At 44.3% G+C, this 27,805-nt stretch overlaps 2 protein-coding genes across 4 annotated transcripts in view; one reads left to right on the plus strand and one right to left on the minus strand.

The window, feature by feature from the left end:
* LOC310764084 (uncharacterized protein C6orf132) overlaps window positions 1–11,988 on the plus strand; it is a 42,666-nt gene extending 30,678 nt beyond the window's left edge. For all 3 annotated transcript variants that reach the window (XM_083617338.1, XM_083617339.1, XM_083617337.1), the window contains exons 3-5: window positions 1,884–1,959; window positions 5,523–8,535; window positions 9,648–11,988. In XM_083617338.1, coding sequence (XP_083473464.1) covers window positions 5,690–8,535; window positions 9,648–9,753 — 2,952 coding nt within the window. In that variant the 5' untranslated portion in view covers window positions 1,884–1,959; window positions 5,523–5,689 and the 3' untranslated portion in view covers window positions 9,754–11,988. The remainder of the gene's footprint in view (window positions 1–1,883; window positions 1,960–5,522; window positions 8,536–9,647) is intronic.
* A 7,515-nt stretch (window positions 11,989–19,503) lies between these two features.
* On the minus strand, window positions 19,504–27,312 carry WDR77 (WD repeat domain 77). The gene is made up of 10 exons (XM_083617526.1): window positions 27,050–27,312; window positions 25,868–26,053; window positions 24,915–25,056; window positions 24,781–24,830; window positions 23,512–23,582; window positions 23,213–23,267; window positions 22,424–22,495; window positions 22,223–22,331; window positions 21,909–21,977; window positions 19,504–20,875 (listed from the first exon to the last, which is right to left on the minus strand). Exons 1-10 carry the CDS (start codon window positions 27,171–27,173, stop codon window positions 20,716–20,718), a joined length of 1,038 nt encoding a protein of 345 aa, XP_083473652.1. The 5' UTR covers window positions 27,174–27,312; the 3' UTR covers window positions 19,504–20,715.
* Between the last annotated feature and the right edge of the window lie 493 nt (window positions 27,313–27,805).

A 27,805-nucleotide genomic window follows, 5' to 3' on the forward strand; every position in this document is an offset into this window, starting at 1 on the left:
ATCAAGATGTTGTCATACTGCAGCCCCCATCATCAGTGATTGTTAGCCATTCTGGCTGTGGGTGATGGGAGTGGGAATCCAACAACATCTGCAGGGTCCCAATTCCATATGTGAATTAAACCGCTGAAGGAATGGTGTTGATGCAGGTTCATTGTACTTGGGTGGGGCAGAAACTCAGTGCTACTAAATAAGTCACTGTCCCCAAAAGAAGGAAGCATGACTTCAACTCCCAACACTGACCTCCCTGTAATTTAGATGCATTAGTGTAGGCTCAGAGAGTAGCAAAAGCATTAAATGCCTTTTTTTGTGGAATGATGGCAATAGTGAATCACCAGTGGAGAGGCGAGTTGAGTCTAATTCCATGGGGCTGGATTCCAGCAGAATCCCTTGTTCAGTATTCTGGGCTGCTATGATGGCTTTCAGGGAAAGAGCAGAGGAAGGTGGGTGTCCAGTATAGCCCAATATTATCTTGACATTTTCACAAGCATTGCAGACAGTCTAGGTGATCAGGCTTAGTGTCCCAAGCCAAGCCACATCTGCTGTGCAGGAAGGTTCGCCTGACACCTTCATTATATGCCTTTAGGCACCAGGCAATAATGTCCCACTTTGGCTGGTTGACATTCCATGCCCTTTTAAAATGTGTTGGGATAGGGGTTATTGGGTTGTTTTTGTTTTTATTTTAATTATATATTTTGTGTTTTTAACCTGTGAACTGCTCTGAGACCTGCGGATATAGGGCAGTAAATTTATTATTATTATTCATAGTCATAAACAGCAGAGGGGAGAGCCCAGGCCAACTGTGAACTCTGCTTTGAGCTTTGCAAGGGAGCAGCCTGCAAAGAGGGAACATGGCCAGGGGGGTTTCCATTATCATGAAAACCATTTTGTAAAAGGTCCCCTTTTGACTTGTGAACAGATCACATCTGGGAACCAACTTAGCATATTTCAGATCAGTACATGAATCTGTTCATTTTGGACCAGCGCTGGAGAACCTGTGGGCCAGATCAGGCTGCCAACCAGGGGTCAGCAAACTTTTCCATCAGGGGGCTGGTCCACTGTCCCTCAGACCTTGTGGGGGGCTGGACTATATTTGGGTGGGGGGAATGAACAAATTCCTATGCCCCACAAATAACCCAGAGATGCATTTTAAATAAAAGCACACATTCTACTCATGTAAAAATACGCTGATTCCTGGACCATCCACGGGCCAGATTTAGAAGGCGATTGGGCCGGATCCGGCCCCCAGGCCTTAGTTTGCCTAGCCATGCCTTGTAGCACACCAGGCCCAGACCTGAATTTCTTTTTTCTCTGACGGGAAACTTGAAAAGACTGCCTGAGATTAGAGCAGGGGAATTCAAAAGGCTTTGCTCCCAGCTGGGAAATTGGGAGACAGATTGCTTCCTGTACCCAGGTGCTGTATATATGTAGCTGGGCTGAGCGTGTGAGCCATATGTATGTCTGCATGAGCATATATGTACTGTGTTCCTTGAGAGGGATTCGGCCCTCTGAGGGATGTCTATCCTACAATGTGGTCCTTGAGCTGAGAAACTTTAGCTACTCCTCCTTCAGGTCCTATTATTCAGAATTTTGCCATGTTGCTTAATGCTTAGCAATACACCAATAAGCAATTTACAAATATTTGCAGTGCAAAATCAATAAATAACAAATGCCAAATAAATAATGAATTGCCAAAAGCCAGAGAACCATACGTCAATGGAATTGACTCTTGTAATGCCAGGAGATGATAGATATAGATAGATAGATTCTGGTTTGCTTTGAAACTGAAGCCTGTTGTTTGCCATGTGCTTAAATCTCTGAATGTTTCTGCCTTCCACCACTTGTTGTTTATGGTCTTTGAAGTCTGTTTTCCCAACGTTTTTCAGAATGCTCAAGAGCCTCATGGAGTGGCTGTGCCAACGCCATCAGTACCAGAAGGCTTTGAGGAAAAACCAGCTCTAGGTAAGATGACAGTTGTTAAGATGACAGTTGTTAAATCAACAACTCCTGCTTTGCACATGTACACCATTCAATTCAGCTTGTCCCAGACCTTTGTACTGATGATCTTTTGACATCACTATTGATTTCCTTGCAACGGCAGCACAATGACACACACTGTGGTAACGCACAGTCATAGGGACACAGAAGCTGGAGTCAGGTGATTGGTCCACCTACCTCAGTTTTCCCAGTAGTGATGTATGGAAGTGAGAGCTGGACCATAAAGAAGGCTGATCGCCAAAGAACTGATGCTTTTGAATTATAGTGCTGGAGGAGGCTCTTGAGAGTCCCATGGACTGCAAGAAGAACAAACCTATCCATTCTGAAGGAAATCAGCCCTGAGTGCTCACTGGAAGGACAGATCGTGAAGCTGAGGCTCCAGTACTTTGGCCACCTCATGAGAAGAGAAGACTCCCTGGAAAAGACCCTGATGTTGGGAAAGATTGAGGGCACAAGGAGAAGGGGACGACAGAGGACGAGATGGTTGGACAGTGTTCTCGAAGCTACAAACATGAGTTTGACCAAGCTGCGGGAGGCAGTGGAAGACAGGAGTGCCTGGCGTGCTCTGGTCCATGGGGTTACGAAGAGTCGGACACGACTAAATGACTAAACAACAAACAACCTCAGTGTTATTGTCAACAAAGACTTGCAGCGACTTTGTAGGATTTCAAGCAGGGTTCTCTCTCAGCCCTACCTGGAGATGCTGGGGATTGAACCTGCAAAGCAAATGAGATACCAAAGCAATAATGAGCATTTTAATGGCATCCTGTTATTTTTTTATAGCAGGACATTTTTAATGATCAATTAAAAACAAACCAGAAAGCACTTTACATTTATTTTAAAATATTCACCATTAGTTCAGTAGTTTCTGTTAGAACACGTTCCAGCTTGAGAACTTCTAGAAATCTATGCTGAACCTAAGTCCGACTCAGAGTAGACTCGCTGAAAGCAGTGGACTTAAGTTACTCATGATGACTAACTTTCGTCCATTTGTTTCCATAGGCCTACCTGGAGTATCACTTGGTTAGCTATCACCCAAAATATTTAGTGTTGCTAACAGGAAGACAGCTTGGCACTGAGTTAAGGGCAGCTATCATAAAGCTGAATCAACCTCTTCAAGAGCACGTTCAGCTAGTTTCTGCAGTCAGGCAGCCATGGCAATTATCAGACATATTTAAAAATATAAAGTTACTTCCCTGTTAATAAGTCAGTCTTGTTTGCTACAGTCTCATATTCACTAGGAAACAGGAAAGTATTCGTCCTGCTTGTTTTGATATCAGCCCAGGAAAAGGCTGCCAGTCTTGCAGACTCCAGTATCTGTTCCTGCATTGGGAGGAACATTTCCTGGACACCAGCTGTGTGGAGTGCTGAATGTAGTTTCACAGAGCAGCTATTAGAAAAAAAACCATTAGATTCCCATCGAGATTGCTTTGCTGGTTGTTCTAGAAAATCCAAATGTAGGTGTTACAGTGGTAGATGAATGTTTCTGTTGGGTCACCGCCCAGCTTACACGAGTGGTATGTTGGGGGCTGTTTAAACTAGAGCATCGACAGATAGGTGCCAGAAAAGCATCTAACCCCTCACCTGTGCCAGTCACCCTAAAATTAAAGCAGCGATGTTTCAAATCGGAAGGTGATCCAGCACCGGCAGCAAAAGAGCTGGGAAGAAGCAGTTTCAGGAGAAAACTGGCCATTCAAATGACTCCTGCGTTTCCATAATGTGTGGTTTTGCTCTGTAGCTCTAAACTAGATGTGACTTGCTCAGTGCATATTTGCATTTACTGTGCAGGTTTTTTAAAACTGCAGACAGCACTAGCTGGGGAAGGATACTCCAAAGCAAACAGCATATTCAAGTGGAAGGATCTTCCCCAAAACTGCAGCAGGGGACGATAGACTTCAACTCCCTCTCCTCACCTTTTGCGGTCCCAATAATTATCAGCTCCCGCCTCCTACAGCTGATCTTGTTTTCATTTGTAAAAACCTGCTCAATTAGATGTAAATGTCCATTTAATGAACTAGATCTTGTTTGGCCCTTACTCTGCCTCAGCAAAAGAAACAAGGCAGTTATCTAATCATCTGAGAGGTTGCATAGCTCAGTTGGTTACAGTGCGGTGCTGATAACACCATGGCTGCAGGTTTAATCCTCATATGGGGCAGCTGCATATTTCTGCATTGCAAGGGGTTGGACTAGAATGATCGTCAGCGTCCCTTCCAACTCTATGATTCTATGATTTTTTGATCCAGATGATTGAGCTCCCTCCAGTTACCTGCATAGACCTCCTTCGCATGCACAGGAGATTCTGAACCACATGTGAGCACACATGATTCTCTGGAATGAGACAAGAACTGCTGTGTGGTTGCCATGTTACTGATAAAGTTTCCCTTTTGCATCTCCAGTTTGTATCAGTTTCCGAATCTGAAAGAGTTTCTGAAAACTGATAAAAGCTATTTAGTTAGAAAAATCTGTCAGGGACAAAAGCAGTCTTCTCAGTTTCATGGAATTCTAAAACTTATCCAATGCCCTCCATCAGCACAAGAATTTCCACTTGTGTAACAGAACCCAGCCCCCTCTCCTCTCCCTGCCCACACACTGCACCAGGGGTGCCAACTTGAATAAAATATTGTGGGGACCCAGGTAAACCCCACCCCACATAACCAATCACATGACACAGTGTACACACACCATTTGAATGGGAATGCCCATCAATTTTGTGGGTGCTTGGCCCCCTCAAATATTTTATTGTGGAGGCCAAAGTCTCCAGGGCCCCTAGGAGTTGACTCCTATACCCTGCACCTTCCCCAAATTTGCTCTGAAGGGTTGGGAGGAACCCCGCCCCCCAGGGTTGGGGGAAGGGAGATCCAGTATGCAATTGCCAATCCTTGTGCTGACAGAATGAACGCTCACTCCTCCGATTGTGAGTGCCCTTTGCAGGACCGCGCGCAGCACCCCCAAGCCACGTGAGACTTGCCAGCTGGTTGTGCTGGCCCTCCCCCCTGATGTTGCAGTTGTTGGGGGTTCCCACCAAACTCTGGTTCAAATAATCCAATCAGCGGCTTTGGTGGAGGCGGGGCCAGCCAAGCGGACCGCGAGTGAGCAGGCTTCACTATGGTCTGCTCAAGGTGAATAAAACAGGGGGTGGACAGAATGTGTTACTTAGAATGGAAGGATGGAAGGAAACCAAAAGTAGAAACTATTATGAATGGACTTGTATGATTTTATGTCTGTTTCTTCACTTTTCAGGGAAAGGGGGCCATGTTTAGGGAAGCTTTTAATGTTTAATAGGTTATTGTATTTTAGTGTTTTATTGGAAGCCGCCCAGAGTGCCTGGGGAAACCCAGCCAGATGGGCAGGGTATTATTATTATTATTATTATTATTTGATTATTTGATGATTATTATTTATTATTATCCCCGCCTACCCATCTTATTAAAGAGTTTCTCAGCATTGCCTAACAGAAAAAAATGCCTTAATGTTGACTAAAATGAGAGGCCACCTTAACACCACTGTATGTGTTGTTGTCTCCCTAGGACTAGCTTCTCAGATCAATGGCAATTACAGAAAGTACAATTCAGTTCTTGATCTGAGGCCCAAGGCATTTGAAGAGAACTACTTGGATGATGAATACATTCCACCACCACCACCTGTTCCCCCTCCTCCACCACCACCACCAACGGTTGACATACCACCACCTCCGATGGAAGTTCCACCTCCACCTCCCATGGAAGCTCCACCTCCACCTTCTGTGGAGCCCCCACCCCCACCTCCACCAATGGTGCCTCCACCCCCGCCACCTCTTCCAGGAATGCCATTGCCATCTCCTTCATCCCTGGCTCCACCTTCATTCTCATATTCCAATTTGTCTTCCCCCAGTACTCCATCCCCACCAGACTTCATTCCTCCTACTCCTCCACCTCTGGCTTTTAGGGATGGCAAAGCCCCTCGTATGCCTCCCATTTCACCAGCGCTTCACACCCCACCATTCTCCAATGGTGTGTCCAAATGGAAATCTGAGACTGTTCTGAACCTGAGGCAGCCCGAAACCATTTCCCCCAATCCGAACCTTGCTTCTCCAAGCACTCCCACCCATAAGGTGTCACTATTGCCACAATCCAGCCCAGAGCCTCACCTTACCTTTCCGAGGTCATTAAAAGTACCTCCCCCGACTCCCGTGAGAACGTCCTCTATATCCTCGGCAGAAAAAGAATCCAGTCCAAGAGATGAGCAGCTCCCCAAGTTGACTCCTCATAGCCGACCTGCCCTGCCATCTAACTTTACTGTACGAAGTGCAGCCACGGTTCACCCAGAGGGAGAAGTCGCAGGGAAAGCCACAGTGGAAAAGCCTTCCATGTTAACCACAGAGGCTGGAAGTTCAAAACGGACATCAGATTCTAATGGCTCCTCTGCCTCCCTGCTGAAGCATGAGGCACTCCCAGGCAAAGAAACAGATTCTTCGGACTGGGCGTCCTCTGATGATGAAGACTGGAAGGAACGCAGCAATCTGGACAAGCTAAAGAATGAATTGTCTGCCCTGCTGTCCTCTTCGTGCAGAAAGGAAGACAGGCCACTAGACAGAACTGTATCTCCCAAGACTAAAGCCAACGTTACCAATAGCAACCAAGTTGTTCCAGATGAACCAAAACAAGCTAGGCCTGCCGTGACAAGCCCAAAATCACCAGCAGTTACAGAAAGCGAAAGCAAAGGAATCAGGCCTGCTAATAAACCTTCCATGGGCAAAGCATCCCCCAGTGATGCTGCCTCAACACTAGACAACAAATCCACCTCTGTACAAGCAAACAGTGTTTTGAAATTCAAAGATGAACTGGAAGCCTTGTTGTCACCAACCAAGGACGGGGGGCCACCTTTGGCTTTTGCAAACCTAAGACATACTCCAGAACCAAAGAAGCAAGTTACTCTTCAGTTTGGTGGCAGCCAGACCAATAGTGGCGAGCCTGGGCTTCCAAAACCCACAGCAAGTCCGAATACACCAAAGATGGAAGTGACAGAGAAAGAGCCTAAGATTCCTAGCACCTCTGCTGGCCACTCGACACCTGACAACACTTGTAAACCCCCAGCCTCTCCTCTGAAACCAAAGAATGAACTCTTGGTTCCATCTGCACCTTCAGCAGCCTCTTCTGGCACGGCCTCACCTCTACCAAATGCATCTCCTAACATGGATTTCTCTCTTTTCCAATACAAGATGCATAGGACGAGGTTTGGTTCCATTGACAGTCTGGCTTCTGCGAGTTCTTCCCAAACGACAGAAGATGGAACCACCAGCACAAATCATAATGAAAACCAAAGAGACTCAGCTGAGTGCAGGCCCTCAGAGACATCCACATCCTCTTGGAAGACAGAGAAAATGAATAGTGAAGTTTTGGTTCACCCTGTTACAGGAGAAAAAGTAGAGAGGGGATCCCCAATGGCTCTCCTCTTAGCTGCACAACAGAGGGCCCAAAGAGGTAGATCTTCTGCCTCTGCCTCCCGACAGAACAGCTACTTGTCAGAGAGGCCCCAGTTCAAGTTATCAGAGAAGTTGCACAGCAACAGCCAGTCAGAGACTGGGTCACCCACTATTTACTACAGTGACTCCAAGCCCAACTCTGTCACGATTGTACCAAAGTCTCCTCAAAAGGAATCACTTGCAGCCTCTGAAAACAAGCAGTGTAATGGAGCAGGAATACCTGACAGCAGCACCTTGGGCTTGTCAGAGGGGCAGAGGGATCAGAAGCCTCAGACATTTTCCAGTGCCTCAGAACAATGTGGGAATGCGCAGAAGGTCAAGGAGATGAATGTCTCCCAGAATCTTCCCTCATCAAACAGGCATGGGACTTCCATGTTAGTTCAAGGCCTCCTAAGTCACAGCAGGCAGGAAGCTCCCTTGCACTCTCTCACAGCACCCCAAAACCATGCCAAAGACAACAACGATGAGGTGGAAGAGGGTTTTGATTATGAGATCATTCCCCCTCCACCCGAGTTCAGCAACGAAGCCCAAGTGGTCCCAGACGATTCTTCAAAAGGGGAGGAGAATCACAAAGCCCTTAATATTGCAGGTGGCAACCAGGCCTCAAATAAGCAACTTAATTCTAACCCTTCAAGCTATAACTACAGTAACAGTTATTCCCTGACATCCAAATCAATTCTGGAAAACAGCATGAGGCCCAGTGGATACAGTCACCATTACCCAGGTGGGAGCTACTCCTCCAGCTACCTCAGTTCCTATGACAACACCCGTCCTCTGATCAAGAAGCGCCTTTATGTGACAGAGACGGATAGGTCGTATAGCCGGCCCACCATGTCTTCTCGCAGCATGAGCACACCCACCTCCTCCTACGGCCACAGTACAATGTCATACAACTCTCAGGCCGCGGAAGGGATGCGCCGGGCCAACTCCACACACAGGAATGGTCCAAACAGCACACAAGGGCGAAGGGTGTCCCTGGAATTACCTGGGAAGATGGTGACTTACAGTAATGCTGCCAGTGAAGCCATGTATAAAGGCCAGAACGGAGAGTACACTAGCAACACAGCAGCCGCTGGCAGGTATGTTCCACTTGCCATAAATGCAGGAATTGTAATGTGATCTGGGAGCTTCAAGGAAAGTGCTGCTGGCAAGGTGTAGGCATGCAGGCGACAACTATAAAATCCTCCAGTACGCACTGTTTAGTGTGGGGGTGGGGAAACCCTTTTCAAGCCAGGGGCTTCATACGCTTGCGGTGGGCAACCTTCCAGGGACCGCCTGCCAGTAGTGGGTGGGGGCAAGGGTTATGACTCCTATGTTTGTACAGTTGGCTCCACTCCAGCCATGCAAAACTTAGAAGTGCTTATGTATGGCTCTCTGGACCCGAGGCTCTCCACCCCCGACCTAGTAGATCCAGTCCTTTCCCCCTCTCTAGAGAAGAGTAGAAAATCCCTGACGGGCCATTTTTTATCACATTCTTCTCAGTACCCCACACAATACGTAACCGACTGTACTTTTGAATAAATACAGTATACTATCCATTGTTTCAAATTGTAGATTTCAACAGAAGTCTCATAAAGTTCAATGAAAAAAGCAGAAGACCCAGTGGATCAGTTCATTCTATATTCCATTCATGCATCAGGTCCATACATGTATAAGTGTCTATTCCACCTGTCAGTTCCTAGAGTCCAATAATCCACATGAAGGGTTGTTACAGTTCCGCAGAATCCTTTCACAGAGTCTAAGACAAGGACTTCTGGAATATTAGCCTTGTTTCTCCAGCTGACTCATGCAGAAGTGAAGCACCACTGCAAGTGCCAGCAAAACCTCTTTTCTGAGCTTGGCGGTGGCAGCACTGGAGGGGGGAAATGGGACATTCTGGGATCAAAGTAATTCTGGGATGTCCCAGGAAAATCAGAACTCTTGAAGGGTATGTAGTCACAATACCAGATTTAGGTGAAGAGCAAGGAAAACTGCACATGTGAAGCACTTTTCCTCTTAAAATCAGCATGTCTGTTTGCCAAGGTTATTGACTGCATAGAAAACATTCAAAATGCATTGAGCCGGGGCTGAGCAAAAATCATTTTCTTACTTTCCCATCCCATATTGCTTCTCAGGACTTTGTATTATATTGTATAATTAATTATTTCCGTTCATGTGGTAACATTTTTGTTTTTCTCCCTCCCCCCTTCAGATCCTCTCATGGAAATCAACAATATAGTGGAACTGCAAATACATTTACCGTCAGGCCTGGAGCACGACAACCCATTTCTTATTCATACCAAGGAGGTCTTCGATAAGGCATGTACGAGGAAGCTGTATCGCCTTGCACCAGCTTTGGCCAAGTTATAGGCCTCGTCCTCTCTGCTTTGTTCTGGCTCTTCCTTTGATAGCTGTAAAATGATGCACAAGAGCCTGTCCTAGACTGAAAGTAGTCCAAGCGTCCGCTTGTAAATAGACTGTTTGTAAGTTATTAGGGACAAGGTAAGAATGAGTTCTAAGGGCTTCTGTGCAAAATGGATAAGGGGGCAACTTATGCCACATAGTCACTCAGCAACCTTTGCTTAAAGCATTTAAGTAATTACATAGACTTCCTAGTGACTAGTGCCAGCTTGGCCTGTAGAAGATTATATCTAGACTATCAGTTTATGGAAGAAATTTTCAGCACCATCTTCCTTCTTGAAGTGCATCTGACACTTTGAAGCAGCAAAGAAAGGATGGATGCCTTCATCCTAGTGGGAGGCAAGGAACAGAAGAGGAATCTAGGTGCAGAAAAGGAGAGCAGGAGCCAAGGTTAAGTGGGAGAGTTAAATGGCAGTGGCCCCAATAGGTATGTGGGGCCAAGAATTGAAATTTGAAGAGCCTAGTGGTTGGAAGAAGATGGCATAGTAGTAGGGAAGGGGAAGAAGGGTTTAGAGGGATAAAGCAGAAGAAAGCAAATAGATGAGAGGGACTAAGGTTGCTTACTTTTTCTGGTAGCTGTGGCTTTAACACAGGAATGGAGAACCTGTGGTCCTCCTGGTCATATTGGACTTCAGTTTCCATCATCTCTTACAATTGTAGCTGAAGTTGATGGGAGTTGGAAGTCAACAACCTCTGGAAGGCCATTAGTTCTCGGTCCCCGCTTTAATAACTCCACAAAAAGAGAAAAAATTAAGCTGCTAGGATTTTTTTTTCATCACTGCATCTCCATGCCAGAAAAAGCCAAACTTACTGGATTTCCATTTGTCATGCAAGTACAAAAAACACAGGAACCTTGAGAGAAGTCTGCTAGCCTAGGAGGCATTGTCAGACCCAGGTGTTATTGAATCCATTGGAAATAATTGAGATTGCACCTTCTTCAGACAATTCTACAGGTCAATTTTTAGACTAGGGAGTTTAGCGTTTTGTATGACTCACCTCTAGAGATGAGAATGAGACTTCACAGCATTCACTAATACCCATACAATACAAATACAGAATATTAAGACAGTAAGAGTATTACTGTCACTTTAAAATGCAACTTGTTAATTGAATTTTGGGGAGAGGTTTTAATTAAGAAACTGCACCAGGATAAAATGAGTCGAAATGCCATATTTGCCAGGATGCAGTCTGGAGATCCTGTTTGTCTCCTTAAAAGAACAGTCACTGTGACCCCTGACCTGTGCCTCCATTGGTCCTTTCACCTTTGCCTTGCCTACTGTGGTGGAAAACTAATCACAGCAAGCAACATGATATGGGCAGAAGAACAGAATGGGAGGCGTAAAAGGCTGTATCTTTCTTCTGCTGTCCTGGAATTTTTTTAAGGAGATTGGACCCATCTCCTTTGCAGTCTGAACATCTTACATACAAAGTGACAAAAGATGTCAAAGTGGGCACCAAACAGTTTGGTTTTAAGGTGTGTGTGTTTTAACATTATGGGGCATTAAAAACTTTAGGTGCTGGCACCTATAAAAATTAAATCCAAGTTATATATCGATGTATATCGAGGAAGCAATGCAGGTTTAAAGTTCAGCTCTGTAAATGTGAGCCTTGCAGCCTGATCCTTTGAGTAAGTTTTATTGAGTCAATGAGATTTACTTCCAAAAAGCTAATTATGGGATTGCATTAACCCACCTTGGCTTGTTTGCCCATTTATGAGAGCTGTTCATTCTATGTGTTGAATTTGTTGGTCTGGTCTCTGTTTAATGGCTGACAAGTGTCATGTTTTTGTCAGTGATTACATGATAAACCTGGATATCTTATTCCTAAATTAGTCCCATGTTGACACATGCAGTAGCAGCGACTTTCAAGACTGCAAAAAACAAAAAAAAACCCACCTCGCAAAAAAAAATTTGTGGATTGTGCAAGAAAACTATTACATACCCAATTATTATTTATTGAAGTTACATCTCACCCTTCCTCTTGAATAGCTTTTCACACTTGTAGATAATACTGTAAACAATAAAATGTGCAGGCTGGCTAACTTAAGACTATTGAATTCTGTGGCTCTATTCAAAGTCTGACTTAGCTGGATACCACTCATATAAATCTTGCTGATTTGGCCTGAAAACAAACACTCTTTCCTGTCTCAATTAGTCTTGGCTCTTGTCCATTTATTTTGTTGTTGTTGATGACATCCGTCTGTCTCGGGAGACAATAGAAGAGTGCTCCTTTGGGAACGAAGTCAAACTGTTAGAGAGTTACAGCACTCGCTGTGGCTGTAGAAACCAATGCAGGAGAGACATGTTTTGTTGCAGTTGGGGCAGATGAAGACATCCAGTTGTGCTGCTGCAGATGCACCATGGTATTTCTTCTCTCTGCGTTCCTCCTAGCAGCCATTCATCCTCTGGTCACTTCAGTTTATTTAGGTGGCTGGTATTACTCTGTTCCCTAGGACGGCTTCATACATACACCGGGTGGTGCTGTGGGTTAAACCACAGAGCCTAGGACTTGCTGATCAGAAGGTCGGCGGTTCGAATCCCCGCGATGGGGTGAGCTCCCGTTGCTCGGTCCCTGCTCCTGCCAACCTAGAAGTTCGAAAGCACGTCAAAGTGCAAGTAGATAAATAGGTACCGCTCCTGCGGGAAGGTAAACAGCGTTTCCGTGCGCTGCTCTGGTTCGCCAGAAGCGGCTTAGTCATGCTGGCCACATGACCCGGAAGCTGTATGCCGGCTCCCTTGGCCAATAAAGCGAGATGAGAACCGCAACCCCAGAGTCGGTCATGACTGGACCTAATGGTCAGGGGTCCCTTTACCTTTATTACTCTGTTCCCTAGGACTGCTTCATACATACAGTGGCCAAGTACCACACAGGAAAGGGTTCCTGTACCTTTGAGTCCTGTATTTTAAGGGATTTTAGCTTGCCATGTCATGGTGCTACAGTTGCCTTTTTCATGCATTACTGCCCTGCCCTGCCCTGCCCCACCTCTCGCACGTTTTCTGCACATGAACCCATAGACTTGGATCGTAACGTAACTTAGCTTAAAATATGTTAACAGAAGGAATGTTTCCCATCCTGTCCTTCTGCATGGTGTCATATGCCCTCACACATACCCAAATCCTCTCTGGAGGGTTGTTGGGGCCCTCCTCAACAATATGGGATGAGTTGTGGGTAGAAAGGAAGGGATGGGAAACTTTATTTCCATGAGCTTCCTTAAGTTAACTTATTTCAAGACCTGAACCATTATTTTTAGAAGCTGCAAAACTCTCTCCATCATGCACACAAGTCCCTCAAGTGTCTTCCAAACATTATAGCCCCCCGCCCCGCACAATGTACAGCAGTGTTGGGGATATGTAACATGAAATAGTCTCAATGCCTTATACTTGCATGCATGGTTTGCCTGTATTATTGATTTGGAGGCTGCCTTTTCCAGACATGCAATGTTCTAAATTAGTTGCTGCTAAGCGAATATCCGTATGAGATAGGGGAACAAGCGACTTGTATTCTCAGCCCTTATCGAGGATTTTTCAATTCATTTCAGATTGCAAATACTTGTAAAAGATCACCATATTTTAAAAAGTTATAAAGCTGAAACAAGCTTGTGTAGTAGTTTGCCATCATAAGGCAATGTAAAGAACTGTAAAATAGATGTAAAACATGTAGAGAAGAAATTGTATTATGGAAAAATAAAGCACTTTGAGACAAGCATAGGGTTGCCATACCTCTGGAATTTCCCAGACATATCCGGAATACTGCAGTTGGCAGCTGCCCATGCGGAAATCGGGTAAACGTCCAGGAACCCCCCCCCCCTGCAAAAGAAACCCAAACTCAACAACTTTGCCAAAAAGAGCTCAACAACTTTTCTTTCCAGAATTTCACTGTTTGGAATATGGCAACCCTAGATAAGCATATTGAATGCACTTTTTAATTTTCCTCCATATGCAGCATCTCTTCTTTAGTTCACTCACAGTGCAATCCTATACATGTTTACTCTGAAGTAAGTCTTGTGCGAGTTCAGTGGGGCTTGATCCCAGGGAAGTGTGTATGGAATTGCATCCATACACTTTTCCAGATAATGTGTGTACATGTGTGGAAATATGTATATGTAAATTTCACTCAATATTCTTGTGCCTTAAAATTAAGAATGATTCTCGACTATAGTCACTTAAAAAACAATTTTACAATAAGTGTGTGTACTTGTAGAAGCCATAGTGTGTTTAAGTGCCATATATTATATGAACAATCAAAAATAACTGGCTTTCTTTTTTCGATAGTGATAATATTCGATAAAAATACAATAAATTCCAAACTACTTTTCTGCTCTGAGTAAAACGAGAATGCAAATATTACTGTTAGTGGCTTTAATCCACAGTGAGTTGTGCATGAACAACAATGCAGAGTACTAAACAAGCTGTAATACTGGCAGCCGTCACATCTATGTTGGACGCATTAATCCATGAAGGTGCATGATTCTGCGCATCATTATGCATGCTTCTTGTGTGATAGTGTGAAAAGAGCACAGCATGATACATATAGTTCATTGAAGAGCTTTGCACAAAAATGGTGAGCAATACCAATGCAAAATTAATACTCCCAACACTGAATATTTTGCTGCCCCTTCTTCAAATTGTGTCGGTGTTCTATAAACCACAGAACTCAGGATCAAAGCCTGACCGTTCCGTGGCATCCTATTGTTAACAGCACATGTCATCAGTAAACCCCGTTTTCGGAAGGTCTTCCTCTTAGATAAGACAGCATAGGATTCTAACCCACATATCCATATATTAAACATTTAAATAGTACTGCCAAAGATTGGTACCCAATGTAACTGCTGTAGCAAAGAATATATTATATTTTTAAACATTAATGAACACCAAAGGAATCAGTAACTTACCACTTGTAAATTATTGACAAAGCCTGTGAAGGGCTTCTGGTTTGCAGTACCTGGCATATGAGAAATATTGGAAGCTTCATTTGTGGAATAACAAATGTAATTTTGACTGCAATTGTGTAAAATGTCTGCTCTGACAAAAGTCCTATTGACAAGAGGTGATTTTGAAATTATTGGTTTTCTTTCATCCTGTGAGGCAACAAATTGAAATAAAAAGTTGAACTCCAAAGCTTAATTTTAAAAGTCAAGCTCCGGGGAGAACATCCCTGGAGCCAAAGGAGAAATTGGATTTCTTCCAGAATCTGATGTCAGATGCCCCTGGCTCCATTGCTGTGGAATTTTTTGTGGTCATGGCCCTTTTCGGTACAGCCCAAAAAAAGATGCACTGGGGATGGTTTGCCGCTGCATTCAGCTCCACCCCCGGCTCCTCTTGATGTCCTGGCATTGCGCGTACGACTTCAGCTCCCCCAAATCACCCTCGCAAGCTGGCACATCTGGTCTTGGAGTGACTAGGATAAAATATTGGCTCCCAAAGGATCCAGCTCCTTCCTAAACAGCCTAACGGCCCTCCAAACCCATAACAAATTTAAGACAGCACAGGAGATTGTTTCAAATGGGAAGGAAAATACTTTCCTTGGGCAGGGACACTGATAAAGAAAGAGGGAAGATTGCAGGAGCGCTCCTTCAACCTCATTTCCAACCCTGCTTGGACAGGCACTACTGCCTTTGGTCGCCACCACACCCTACCATAGGATTGTACAGTAACTGTTCAACTAAGAAATAATAATAATAAAACGTTGTCTTCAATTGGAACACCCAAAACCAAAGCAATGTATTAAACCAAGTTCAGCAAAACTATATCCATCGTTTCACTGCAGGTACTGCTTTGTATGCTGCAACATTACCAAGCCTTTGGATTAGAAGAAAATGCAACATAACCTAGTGGGTTTTTTTTTTAAAAAAAGATATGCATGGAATAAGGTGGCTTTTGTCAATGGTTTTTTTGCCAGAGCTTATTGGACTCAGACTTTGTGTGCATAAGCTTTGCTTCAAAGAATTTGGCTTACAGCTCTAGCCTGCAGCCCTCCTCGTTTTCATTCCAGAGAGCAGACAAAAATCTCCACATCATGCAGTGCAAGTACAGTACATGAAATGTACGTATAGCCTTGAAGTATTGCTTTCAGTTTTTAAAAAAGTAAAGCTATAATCTTTGCAGCTGTGCAGACATGCTTGTGGAAGATGTATCATAAACTGGGAAGGGGAGGGGCACATAAAACTCTCTCATATTTTAAGCAGCCTGGTCTACGAGCTGGGCTGGATCAGTCCAGTCTAGCCCAGCATCCTGTTCTCACACTGGCCAACAAGATGCCTGTGGGAACCTTGTGAACAGATGAGCACAACACTCTCCCTACTAGTGCTCCCCAGCAGCTGGTGTTCAGAGGCATACCACTGCCATGCCAAGTTTGTTGCCATGCAGGTTGACAGAAAAAAGCATCAGGTTTAAAAGATGCTGAATTTCAGCTGCCTTCCTTTTCAAACGACTCAAAACTTTCCTGCTCCAAACATCCTATGAAGCCAGACACGGGAAAGGGGTGTGCAGTTTACCCTGAACAGGCCTAATTGGGCCCACAAATTAATTCTTCCTACCACTGCTTTAGATACCATCTCATTCTGGTAGTGCACACAAAATCTGCTTTTGTAGGCAACCGGGGATAGGTTTTTGGCTTCCAGGTAGATGATCCATATTAATCCAGCCTCCACCTCCCTTGCTGTTGTCTTTAATATCAAGACCAGATGAGTCATCTTAAGTAGAGATGCACATCTGATGGGACAACATGAGCAGAAAAGCTTGTTCTGCTGCTTACAAAGACTCAAGCTATAAATAGAAAACACATGTCTTCAAAGCTGTCCATACAACTACTTTCAGCAAGCCCTAACAGGAGAGTCTTTTGAAATGGCGAATACTTGCACTAATCCTCTCAGAGGCACAAAGCAAAACTGTCTGAAACTTAAAAAACACAACCATCCTTGATTTTGTATAATGGGCCTCTTAAGTGTACAAGTGTGTTCATGTCATTTTAAAATGGCGGCAAAGGCACTGTAAGATCCCAGGAAGTTAGCAAAGAAAAGAGGCAGAATTTGACCAAACATGTTTGGGAATCAACTTTGGCATACTAAGCCGAGACCCAAACCTGACTCTCATCTGAAGCCTTGTGCCCAGAACACTACTGGATTCCACGCTCTGCTGAAAACTGTCTATTTAAAAATATTTGGAATCAATATTTCCCCTCTTCTGCACACAGCCAAGGAGCGTATTCCTAACTGCTGAAAGAATTACTGAAAAAATTATTAGTAAAAACAATTAAAAGGAACTATTTAAAAGGTTTTTTTAAAATAAAAAAAATCAGCTATAGACTAAAAATAAATTAAAACACATGACAGCATTTTGCATATGTAGGTAAGCTTGTCTAAACAAGAACGTGCTTAGCAGGTGCCGAAAAGCACAAAAAGCCCCTGCCCAGAATCAATAGGCAGGGAGATTCAATGTGTAGGCACTGCCACACTAAAATACTGATTACTTACAAGTGCAGAATGAATATTATGGGGTGCAAGTTTCACAGACTGAAGTGACTGACTGGGCAAATATGGGGCAAAGTTATATTGCAGGCAGACTGGTCCCAAGCTGTTAAGGGCTATATATATTAATAGTAACACCTTTTGGGCTTGGCCTGGTAGCAAATCAGAGCAGTTCTCTGCTTGCAGATGTTATATGGTGACAAGGTCTCGGTCCATTCTGCACTAAGCGCAGCTTCCAGATCAAACTTAAGGGAAGCCCCACACATTGCAGGTCCATCTGACAATCTTGCCAAAAGGGTTTCTACTCACAAGTGAGCAGCTGGGCCGGTCATAAAGATAAGGATTCAAAAGATAAGGATGCAGCTGAAAGGTTAAGCCTTTTCTACAAAGGGCTGTGTAATTTTCCACACTTTCAGAAAGCTGCAACGTTACCGTTCAAGCTAATTCTATCAACTAGCTCATACAGCAAACCCAACAAAAAATTTTGTGACACTATAAAGGATGGGCAGCCCACCTGGTACCCTCCAGGAATTTGGGGCTACAGCTCTCACCATCCCTGACCAGGGGGTCAAGCTGGCTGAGACAAATGGGAGTTGTAGTCCAACAATTTCTGGAAGGCATTAGGTTGGCTTCCCCTGCCCTAAAGACTAACAGGTTTATTGTGGTCTAAGTGTTTGTAGATGAGTCAACTTCCTCAGATCTAGCAATCTTTCAGGCACCTGTTGCAGTTTCTTTAGCAGGATTCATCAGAATGGAAGAGACAATGTGAGATAAAGTCACACATCAATATAAGTTCCCTCACCAAACTTTTCAGGTTATACTTGCATGGGAATCTCACATTCAGCAAGGGAAACCCTTGACCATTTTAGACTAAGAAATAAGCAACAGCTGCCACCTTGTGGTACAGAGAAAAACCCAGTATAGAAAAATGTACAAAGCTATTAAGGCAGAGTTCAGATACTAGGCAGGCACAGCAGGATGTGGCGGTGCTGTTTTGAGGTGCAGGATTCGATACAACCCCTCTGCCACACTGAAGTGACATCGGTGATATATGTGGGGGCTCACATTTGCAAGACCTTTTTGCAAGACCTTTTTTCCTTCCATTTTTTTTAAAGGGAAAATTGTGATGAAACACAAGTGGAACATGTGCACCACCTACCAGTGACTCGTTACTCACATTGCAGTTTGTGTAAAAAAAGGTTGCGAATCGTGTCCCCCAAATTAACAAGTGTCTAAATTTGAGACCCCCTTTGAGATTGAGCCCCTGGACCGAGTGGGTATCCAGCCCACCCCCCGAATTGGCCTTGGTGAGAGGACAATATGGATTCAGGACCTGCTGTTTATTTCCTTTAAAAGTGGCTAATTTATGCTCCTCTCAAAATGGTGACTAGTGAAACATGTAGTTTAGTCCTTAGATACATAGGAGAAACACAGCTCAACAGACTGCAGTCATGGCCAGTGAATGTCTGAAACTGCCCCAGAATTAAAATGGAAAGAGCGTGGGGAGAGAAATTTAGGACAAGTGTTAACCTGAAATTACAAAATGTTTGGTTTAGTGCTCCTCTCAGACTTAATAAGGTTTGTAATTGAAGACACTGTGGGGTAATTCATGGTCTTATGTTGACATGTGGCCTTTATGTTGTTCATAATCCACAGGAAACAGTACATCTTGTGAATGCATACAACAGCTTAAGGATATACTTGCTTGACCTTGTGGGTGGGGTTTTTAAAGCTGTGCTTTGAGACTCAGGTCCAGTCATCCTGAGTGACAAGGTGCTACTGTAGGGTTATGGGGAGCTGAGGAACAGGACACAAGAGTACTATGCATGCCTTCTAGCCAACAGGCAACTTCAGGGTTACCTAAGAAAGCAATGGCTGAGCAATGGTCCAGGTCAAGAGGCCACTGAAATGAACAGGAATCATTTCCCCTCCAAGTCACTCTGGATGAATTGCAATTATGTGTGCATCTGAAGCCACTTAATATTTAATTATTTGAGTTCAGTGATGTTTTTAGGGTGGAAAGCTTTACAACTGAGCAAAAACAGGATCTGAACTTTTATGGCCACGTGAGTACCTGACATCTTGAAATATCACTGCAAAGAGTGCAAAGTTCCATTTAGAAGAGGATTCAAAATAAGAGGCATAATGAGGACACTGCCAAATAAAACAGAAAACCGGCTCATTTAAAAATGAAAAGGGATTTATTTCAAAAACTGCCTTCCCTTTTGCGTGCGATCATCTCTATCCATTTCATGTCACAATCGTCCTGGAGTAGTGCTTGCTGCCGACATCAAATAAGCAGTTTGTCTTCCTTTGCTCCAGAAAATAACGGAAGACAAGGGGATGCCCTCCCAACAGTTCTCCCATTACAAAACCATGATGTGTCACAGCAGCATGCGCACCTTACATCTTCTACTCCACAATGGGACATGGGTGTGAATACATTAAACAAAACAAAATGTACAACAGATGAGCCTTCCTGTTTGGAAACTGGCTGTAGACGCAGAACAACAGTTGGGATTTCACATAACAACTACACAGATTTGCAAACACCAACGTTGTCAGTTTCTAATTCTGAAGGGGGGGGGGGAATGGCTTCCTATCAGCTTATCTGCTTTGCTCTACATAATGTAACCTGAGAGCTGGGAGCAAGTAGTTCCGCAGGCTTCAAGAGCTGAAGAGCGGTGTGATACCCACCCCATCCCAATCTTGCACACAATTCTCTGCACTCAGTTCAAAACCAATGTTCTACAAGAATGCTTTGTTGTCCCCGCTTCCAAGGACACAACCTAAAAACTAAGCCTTAGTTCAAACTCTCCACTGATGGGGCCCATGAGTCCAATCTCACCCACTGTCTGGCTACACATATAGCATGCTTTCATGTCTATATCTACATAACTTTATCCCAGATGAGATTCTGTATCACAATACACTGCATCCTCAAGATGGGACAATTTAGACCACTTTTGGCAGGATTACCTCACAGTCTCTCAAAGTCATAATTAAAACCCCAATGCAAGGCTGCTCCCCCAAAAAGCCTAGAAATTCCTGCAAGGTTGTATTAATTCCCCATTCAAAAAAGGGCTACACACACACTTCTCTACAACTTTGGAGGTTCTAAAAAAATAGAACTAAAACAAAATGAACCCAATTCTTTATGATTTTGTACTGTGCTGTCACCATCAATCAGACTTCTGATGCTCAAAGAATCTCATTGGCTGCAACAGTGGTTGAAATGAGCTAGTGCTCACTTAACATGAAATTGCTACAGGACTTTTCTTCATCGCTGCAAAGGCCATATTCATCCCCAGGACTCGACCAAAACAAAAACAAAAAACCGAAAGCAAAAAAGATGCTATTCCAGGGAGAATGACCCCAAATGGAACACACAGATCTATGAAGTTATGTTGTTTTTTCCAGAAGGATGGTTATTCTGCGTCGGGACTGTATGATGTAGAACCAGATGGTCCCATCCAACCGTCGTCAGTGAGACTTTGTTTAATGGTGACCACGATAAGCCTTTCACAAAGTCTCGATGGGACCGGTTTCTAAAACTGGGAAAGGTATAAAACATTAGTGGTGCTACCCCAGACACATAACACTACAGCTCCAAATATTGAACAAACCTCCCCGAGCTGGCATTGTTTCTTGCAATTTATTAGAAATAGAAAATAATTGGACTCAAATGCTAATGCAAAATGAGATTGCAGATTCTAATGGCTTTTAAAAAATAAACAAAACAACTGCTCTAACAGCAGGATTGGGGTGAGGAATCTGTGACCCTCCAGATGTTGTTGGACTTCACCTTCCATCAGTCCAAGCTAGCACAGCCCACGATCAGGAATGATGGGAGTTGGAGTTCAGCATCATCATTCCCTGGTCAAGCTGGAACATCATTATCTCCAGGCTGAAGGCGCAAGAAACAATGCTCTGTAAGCGCCAATTCATGGTTTCCATCTCTTCCTGGCTACAGTGTGGCTGATAAGAGAGGAAAGCCAATGTACACGGACAGCAGAGTAGGTACTGAACATAGTCCCCAACACCCATGGTGGAAGACAATTTGCAAGGCAGCAAGATGGGCAGTGTTATTGCCTCACCCTTTTGCCTCAATTTAGGCTGTCTCTGCTAAACAAAGATGTACCAAGCTCAGTAAACCGTCCCTACTCCCCTTCTTTGCCTGACACTGCTGACCCGGGGGACGAGACCAAAAGGGTGAGGAAGCCCTCATTTCACTTCAACTCCTCAGCCACCTTCCAAGCAACTACCTCCACAGGGTAAGTAGGGATGGGGGTGGGCCTGGTTTACCATGCCTATACCATCCCTCCTCCTTAGCCAGCGATGACAGCTTTGGTGGCCTTTGGCTCTGACCAATGACTTCAGACATATTGCTAGTTATACATTTGTAATGGACCAAACGGATGCAGGAATTCATTTATGGTGCCGTTTTGGATTTGTCCAAGTGCACGCAGCTGCCACACCAGGTATTTCGCAGGATTGTGGCCAGTTTGTTGAAAATGTAACTGAGCCCAGGAGGAGGATACTGAGGGGAGAGCAGGGCAAGGATCGATGGGACGGTCTTGTACTCACACTTCTGAGAAGCTCGAGTCAAGAACAACTACTGAGCAGTCTTCACTGATGGAAGCCAATAGGGGTGAGCTAGAGGAGAAATGAAAAGTTTGTGTTTACACATGGTGGTTGGTTTTTTTTAGCTCCAATATGCCAAGCAATATAAAAATGCATTCACTAGGAAAATTTGACCTTTCCCTAGGTCCTGTAGATGTGAACAAGAATTTCAGGAATTTACAGAGCTGCCAATCAAGAAACAATAATGTCTATTCAGTTCCCTGCCTCTGGCCAGGAAACCAATGCGTGTATCTAGAAACTGATATTGCAGATCATACCTATGTGCAGAAAAAGCAAATCCGGTGACGCTTCGGGAGTGCACAGGTGAGCTTAGGGCAGAGTCTGTGTTCTTTGTGTCCACAAGGACAACAGTCCCACTTTCGTCACCTTCAAAACAGTAAAGCAGAGCAGCATTATTAGAGAGACACAAACATTTTCTTGCCCCGTCTGGAAAACAAGCATCAATAAGTACTCCTTACCCAATACAAAAGTGTCCGTTCGATGTGGATGCCACACCAGGGAGGTAGGGAGGTTACTAAAGGCACTGCAGGCTACACAGGGAAGGGAAAAAAGGGAAATTCTGGTCAGTCTCAAAGTTCTCTAAAATAGCTGACAGACTGTAAGCGTTGGACTTAAAAGGGTGGCGATAGAAAGGAAAAACAGAAACTGCTCTTCCCACCAATTCCAGACAGCTCAATATTTATGGAATTCTGTAATAGAAGTATGTCTGCAAAGCATGATTCTGAGCTCTGGCAGTATTCAACCATATAATTCTGCTTGCATAAAAAGTACCACAAGCACAATGAGACTTCCACAACTGCATCATCACCAAATCTGCTCAGAGAGTTGGGGGGAAATCCCAGAACAGACTTAGGGGGCATGGAGAGGGAGAGGGGGACCATTCCAAAGAACTAGAAGAAATCTTTGCAGTGACTAAACCATTTGCTTAGTGCTACACTGAATACAACTCTTAGTCCTAACTGTAGTTAGTGTAAACTGGGGATATAGGGAACTGTGAAAGGAGTGTGCAAATTCTCAGAACATTCCTCAGAAATTAATGGACCTCACTAAGTCAAGTTTTGTTTTTTTTTTAATTTAAGTAGGTCTATTCTGAGGAAAGCTTAGTTGAATGCCACTCAATAAAATTATTATTATTATTATATTCCTTAATTCACACTTAACTTTCTTCTGGGCAACAAGAACTCTGAATAAAATATTATTTTTAAACCACAGGAAATGCAGACATAATCTAACGCCCCAAAACATACCAATCCGAGTTGCTGGTTTTGGTGATCTGGTATCCCAGAGTAAAATCCTGCCATCCTAAAAAATAATGAGATAAAATAAGCCTTAAAAGCAGAATTATCATTGTAGCGGGAAAGTATGGACCACCGTTTCCAACCTAAATAGGAACTTTCTCAGTTTTGTCAGGCCTATCTCTCTCTCTCAATACTGTGTAATTCCATTAGCTTTGTGCTCATATTGACAATATCAAAGATATCCAAATCATTTCACCTATAGGTTGAATTTGAATCTACAAAGTTCTAGAAACAAAAGTTGGTTTTACCTCTGCACAGGACAGGAACACGGTGTCTTTTCCAGGGCAAGAGGCCACACATGTCACTGGACTGGAATGAGCTGGCCAAAATTAAACAAAAAGCACACAATATACTACATTAATATGGGCTTGTCTAGGTGGTGATTCAAGGCTGGATGCATTGTGAGTAGAAGGCATTACTGCACATGAATGGAAGAGAAGGAACCATTCTCCCACAGTCAGCATGTTAAAATTGACAACTTTGCTTGGAGGGGCGGCGGAAATAAGATAGGACTAATGGCTAGTGTGTGAATCAAAGAGTCACAATTAGCATCACATGGCTCCCAAAGTAACATCTCAAGAGGCCTTCAGGAGGTCAGAAGGCTAACTTGGAATAATAGATCAAATGAAAAATGCTGGTGTGTGCAAAGCCAGTTACAAAAAATGGGGTTCTGGTTGCTTAGTTGCTGTTGCAAATTTTACTGTGAAACTCTTAGATCAGATATATTCTGCTGGAATCACTGGGTTAATTTAGGTGTGGGTTTGTGTTCCTGCAAGAGCAATAACTACATTATACAAATCTCTAGAGAGATCACCTTGCTGCTTCTCCCCAAATTACACTGCCCAAGATTTAAGCTCTGGGAATGTGAACTTCTTTAGCCAATTTGATTCACCCTAAAAAACCCAAAGGAACTAAGTAGTATTAAATGACTCTTCTTCGGTTATCTGTAGAATGGAAAGTGATCCTGCAAAGATCAATGACTAAACAGCATCAAATCATCCCACACAAGAGGGAGCAAAGGCCATTTTATTTTATCAAATACCACCTGCTGAGAAATTGTTTGCAATGACTGTGTTATTCATCAGATAAGATTATAAGTCTGTCTCTTACACCCTCCCCCTCCCCCTGCTGTTTTGCTTTCATCTAGCATTCAGCAGTATTGTGATAATTTGGGACACTAACAGCTTGAAAACATACCCATGGAAGCTCTACACTGCATTTGGTCTCTTGAAGCATGTTGGAGAGAACATGCAACATGGATAAGACACACAGAAGCCACAGTGTTTCCTTCAACACTGGAAGGCGGTTGCGGGGGTGTTGAAGAGATTCAGATTGTTCTCTGCTGCTCAGTCATAAAGCTCATTATGTCAGCCACAGGGCTACCCACATTCTCATGCAGCCTGACACCTTGTGGCTATAAAACTGGGGGAATGGTTGGATCACATACAAGATCTGCTCGGGAGGAAGGGCAGGATAAAGTAATAAAAGTAAAGAAATAAATCAAGCTTAGCACTCACCTCTATAGGTGTTGAGTACTGTTTGTTGAGGGATGTCCCAGATCTTCACACTAGACATAAAATCCAGAGCAGGTTAAAAACTAGAATGGATACTTTTACAGTAAAGCAGAAAAGCAGCACCACAAAGGGATCACCTGAAGTCTTTGCTGCCGCTGACGGCCTGTGTGTTGTTGGCAAGGACACTCACTGTTGTCACAATGTCGTCGTGCTCGTACTTACAGAATTTGTTCACGATCAGAGTTTCATTCTCATCTAGTTCCCAAAGTTCCACGGCACCTAAACAAAATGGGAATCAAAGTCAGCAGCAGAATACCTAATGAAAGCCCTACATACTTAGTAGGTAAGTGGTGGGCTCCATTACTTAACGTTATTGGTAAACCAAAGACGACTTTTTCTACACCAGAAACAAAATCACACCCACCACCAAACTACTTTAGTAGCCCCAACGCAGGGAACTCTGCTTTAAAATGACAGGGTTGGATCCAGGAGTGTCCTTTCAGGCACAAGAAGCAGAAACTTCCATTCATGGAAAAAGAAGAGAAGCAATATTGACTGCTTTCCATTTCCCCCCACCAGCTCCTCCTATGTTATTCCATTAGTAGATGATTTCCAGGGGGGAAATCAGCAAAAGAGACTCTTCTTCTTCCACTACCAGGCATCAGGAATGGCTGTTCCATGAGTTAATGCTACTCACAAGACCTTAGGATCCAACCCATATATTTTATAGCAATTTGCAATGCACTTTTTATCCTGCAATGACAGTGCTTGTTCCAGGCTTCAGTCTCTTCAAAGATCTCATGTCAAATTATTTGATTGCTACAAAAGAGTGATTGTAGAAAATCCAGGATTTCCAGATGAATGTTCTTTAATGTTCTTGGAAGCAGCCAACCAAGTTACCATGATAAGAATTACAGTCCAAAAGAACTGGAAGGCAGTCATAAAGAGACATGTCACTTTTTGGTTTAAAAATTCTCTTTAGCATTGAGAACCACTTCAGAAAGGAAGTATAGCTTCATCCTTATGCGATCTTGGCCGTAATTTATAAGCCACTAAGAGGTTCCAGGAGACACACTTCCCTGATGCTCACCTGAATCCGAAGCTACCAAGATGCCTTTATCAGCAACCCATTTCAGATCTGCTATTCCTGCTTCAGTCTGAACTCCCGCAGAGCAAAAGCCTTCATTAGGAGCTTTTGATGGGTCCTTGAACACCCAAATAGAACCCACCCAGCAACGTCCACTCAAACTGGAAGCTCCCAGGAGCAAAGAACCATCTGGAAAATAAACAGAGTTAAGCTACATTGATATATTTGCAGTATGTGGATCACCTAAATTTAGCATAAAGAGAAATGCTACCACTGATTAATTATTAAATGCCAAAGTTGATCTCGTTGCTATTCAAAACTCCTACATAACACGATCCCTTTGCAAAGGAATCACAATTCACCAGAAAAACAGGCAAGGCCTAACACAACCGAAGATCAAGCTCTGCTCAGAGCCCGTCCTAGAATCTAGACTGTTATGGAAAAACATCTTGACAAAAAAAAATCCTATTGACAACATCCAAAAATGTCACTTAATAAACAGCTGAAACAAAGCCTTACCTATTTCTTTTTTAAAAAAAACCTGTAACTGAATCTACTAGGGTTTTTGAGGACAGCAGCTGGAACAAATCTGGCATGGTGGTGTAGTGTGAGGTTTCTTCTAGAGTGCACTGAATAGTCATTGAACATCAGTGAACAGGTAAAGCAACAGATAGAAATCCAGATAAAGCTCATTGTACTAAGCTCCTGAACCTGATTTTTCAATAACAGAGCTCAATCCCCTTAAATAAATGCCCCTCTCAACCTAGAAAGTGTAGCTACAGCTAACACTGACATCGCATCGACGTATAAAGGAAAGAGCCATGCTTCACAGCTCGAGCATAAGCAATGTTCCACTTTCGAAGTGACCCACTGTAGGTGAGCGTTTTGGGACACAGTTGTAGGAAGACTTTGCAATAAAATAAATTTGATGTTGCAGCCTTGCAAAGTCGCATCACTTTCCACCCTGGGTCCACTGCAGACTAGGCACAAAAGGGTTTTAACCGGGGAGGCGTCCCGAACTCCACGCGGGGCCACGAGCGGGGAAAGGAGCCCACAAGGGATGCCCGGCTCCCGCCCGGTGGGGGCCCCGGCTGACGCGGCAGCAACGGGGCGGGCGCCGAGCTCAGGGTGCCTGGAGGGCGCGGGTCCCCGGCGCGGCGGGGGCAGCTCGCGACTGGCGCCTACCTGCCCGGTAGTGGGCCCCGTCCAGGTGCCGCTCCATGCAGGCGGGCGCGTTGGCCGGGATGCTCCACTCGGACCCGGCTTCTCCGTCGGCCGCCTTAGCCGGAGCCGCCTTCGCTCCCTCCATGGCCGCAGAGACGCGCGCGGACAAACTTGGAGCGCAACCCACGTGCTCCCAGGACACCCCGTTCCGCCCCCCGCCCCGACAGCTCTCGGCGCCGCTGCTCTCGCGAGAACGCCCGAAGCTTCGTTTCTCCTCTCTCGCTCTCTCTCTCAGTTTCTTCTCCTCCTCCCCAATTTCCGGGTTATGAATAGGTCTCGGACACCTCTGCTTCTCTCGCGATATTTTCCTTAGCGTTTCGCCCAGGGAAACCCACAGAGATAGAAAGGGAAGAGTTAACACCCCAGAATTGACCTTTAATTCACCTTCAGCAACTCCGCGGTACCAAAGGGAGAGCACGGCGCGCCACATGTTCCTAAGAACGCTGAATCTCTATCTCTACATTTAAAGAGGCCCACACCGCAGGGTTGCCATAAACTACTGGCCGCCTTCCATTTTGCGCTGTTAACGGTAGCTGCACTAGCACGGCGCCGCACCAATCCGCTTGCTTTTAAACCCTTCTCGCTTTCTGTAATGTCGGGATAGCAACAGCGAAGAGCCGTCTTCGGCCACGCTCTCAACTGCAATCCTGAAATGTAGGCGGTGGGTAGGGGTGTGTGTCGGGGTGGGGGTGGTGATAGCCGACGCCCAGCCAGCGC

The sequence above is a fragment of the Podarcis filfolensis genome, assembly GCF_964270895.1.
Source record: "Podarcis filfolensis genome assembly, chromosome: 6".
Classification (NCBI taxonomy): domain Eukaryota; kingdom Metazoa; phylum Chordata; class Lepidosauria; order Squamata; family Lacertidae; genus Podarcis; species Podarcis filfolensis.

What these genes read in the sequence shown, in the direction of transcription:
- WDR77 (XM_083617526.1), bottom strand. Translation starts at nt 27,173, where the DNA reads ATGGAGGGAGCGAAGGCGGCTCCGGCTAAGGCGGCCGACGGAGAAGCC. An exon ending in CGGGGCCCACTACCGGGCAG is followed by an intron (nt 26,054 to 27,049) that starts GTAGGCGCCAGT and finishes TTTATTTTCCAG; the next exon opens with ATGGTTCTTTGCTCCTGGGA. An exon ending in TTTGCTTTTTCTGCACATAG is followed by an intron (nt 21,978 to 22,222) that starts GTATGATCTGCA and finishes TTTCTCCTCTAG; the next exon opens with CTCACCCCTATTGGCTTCCA.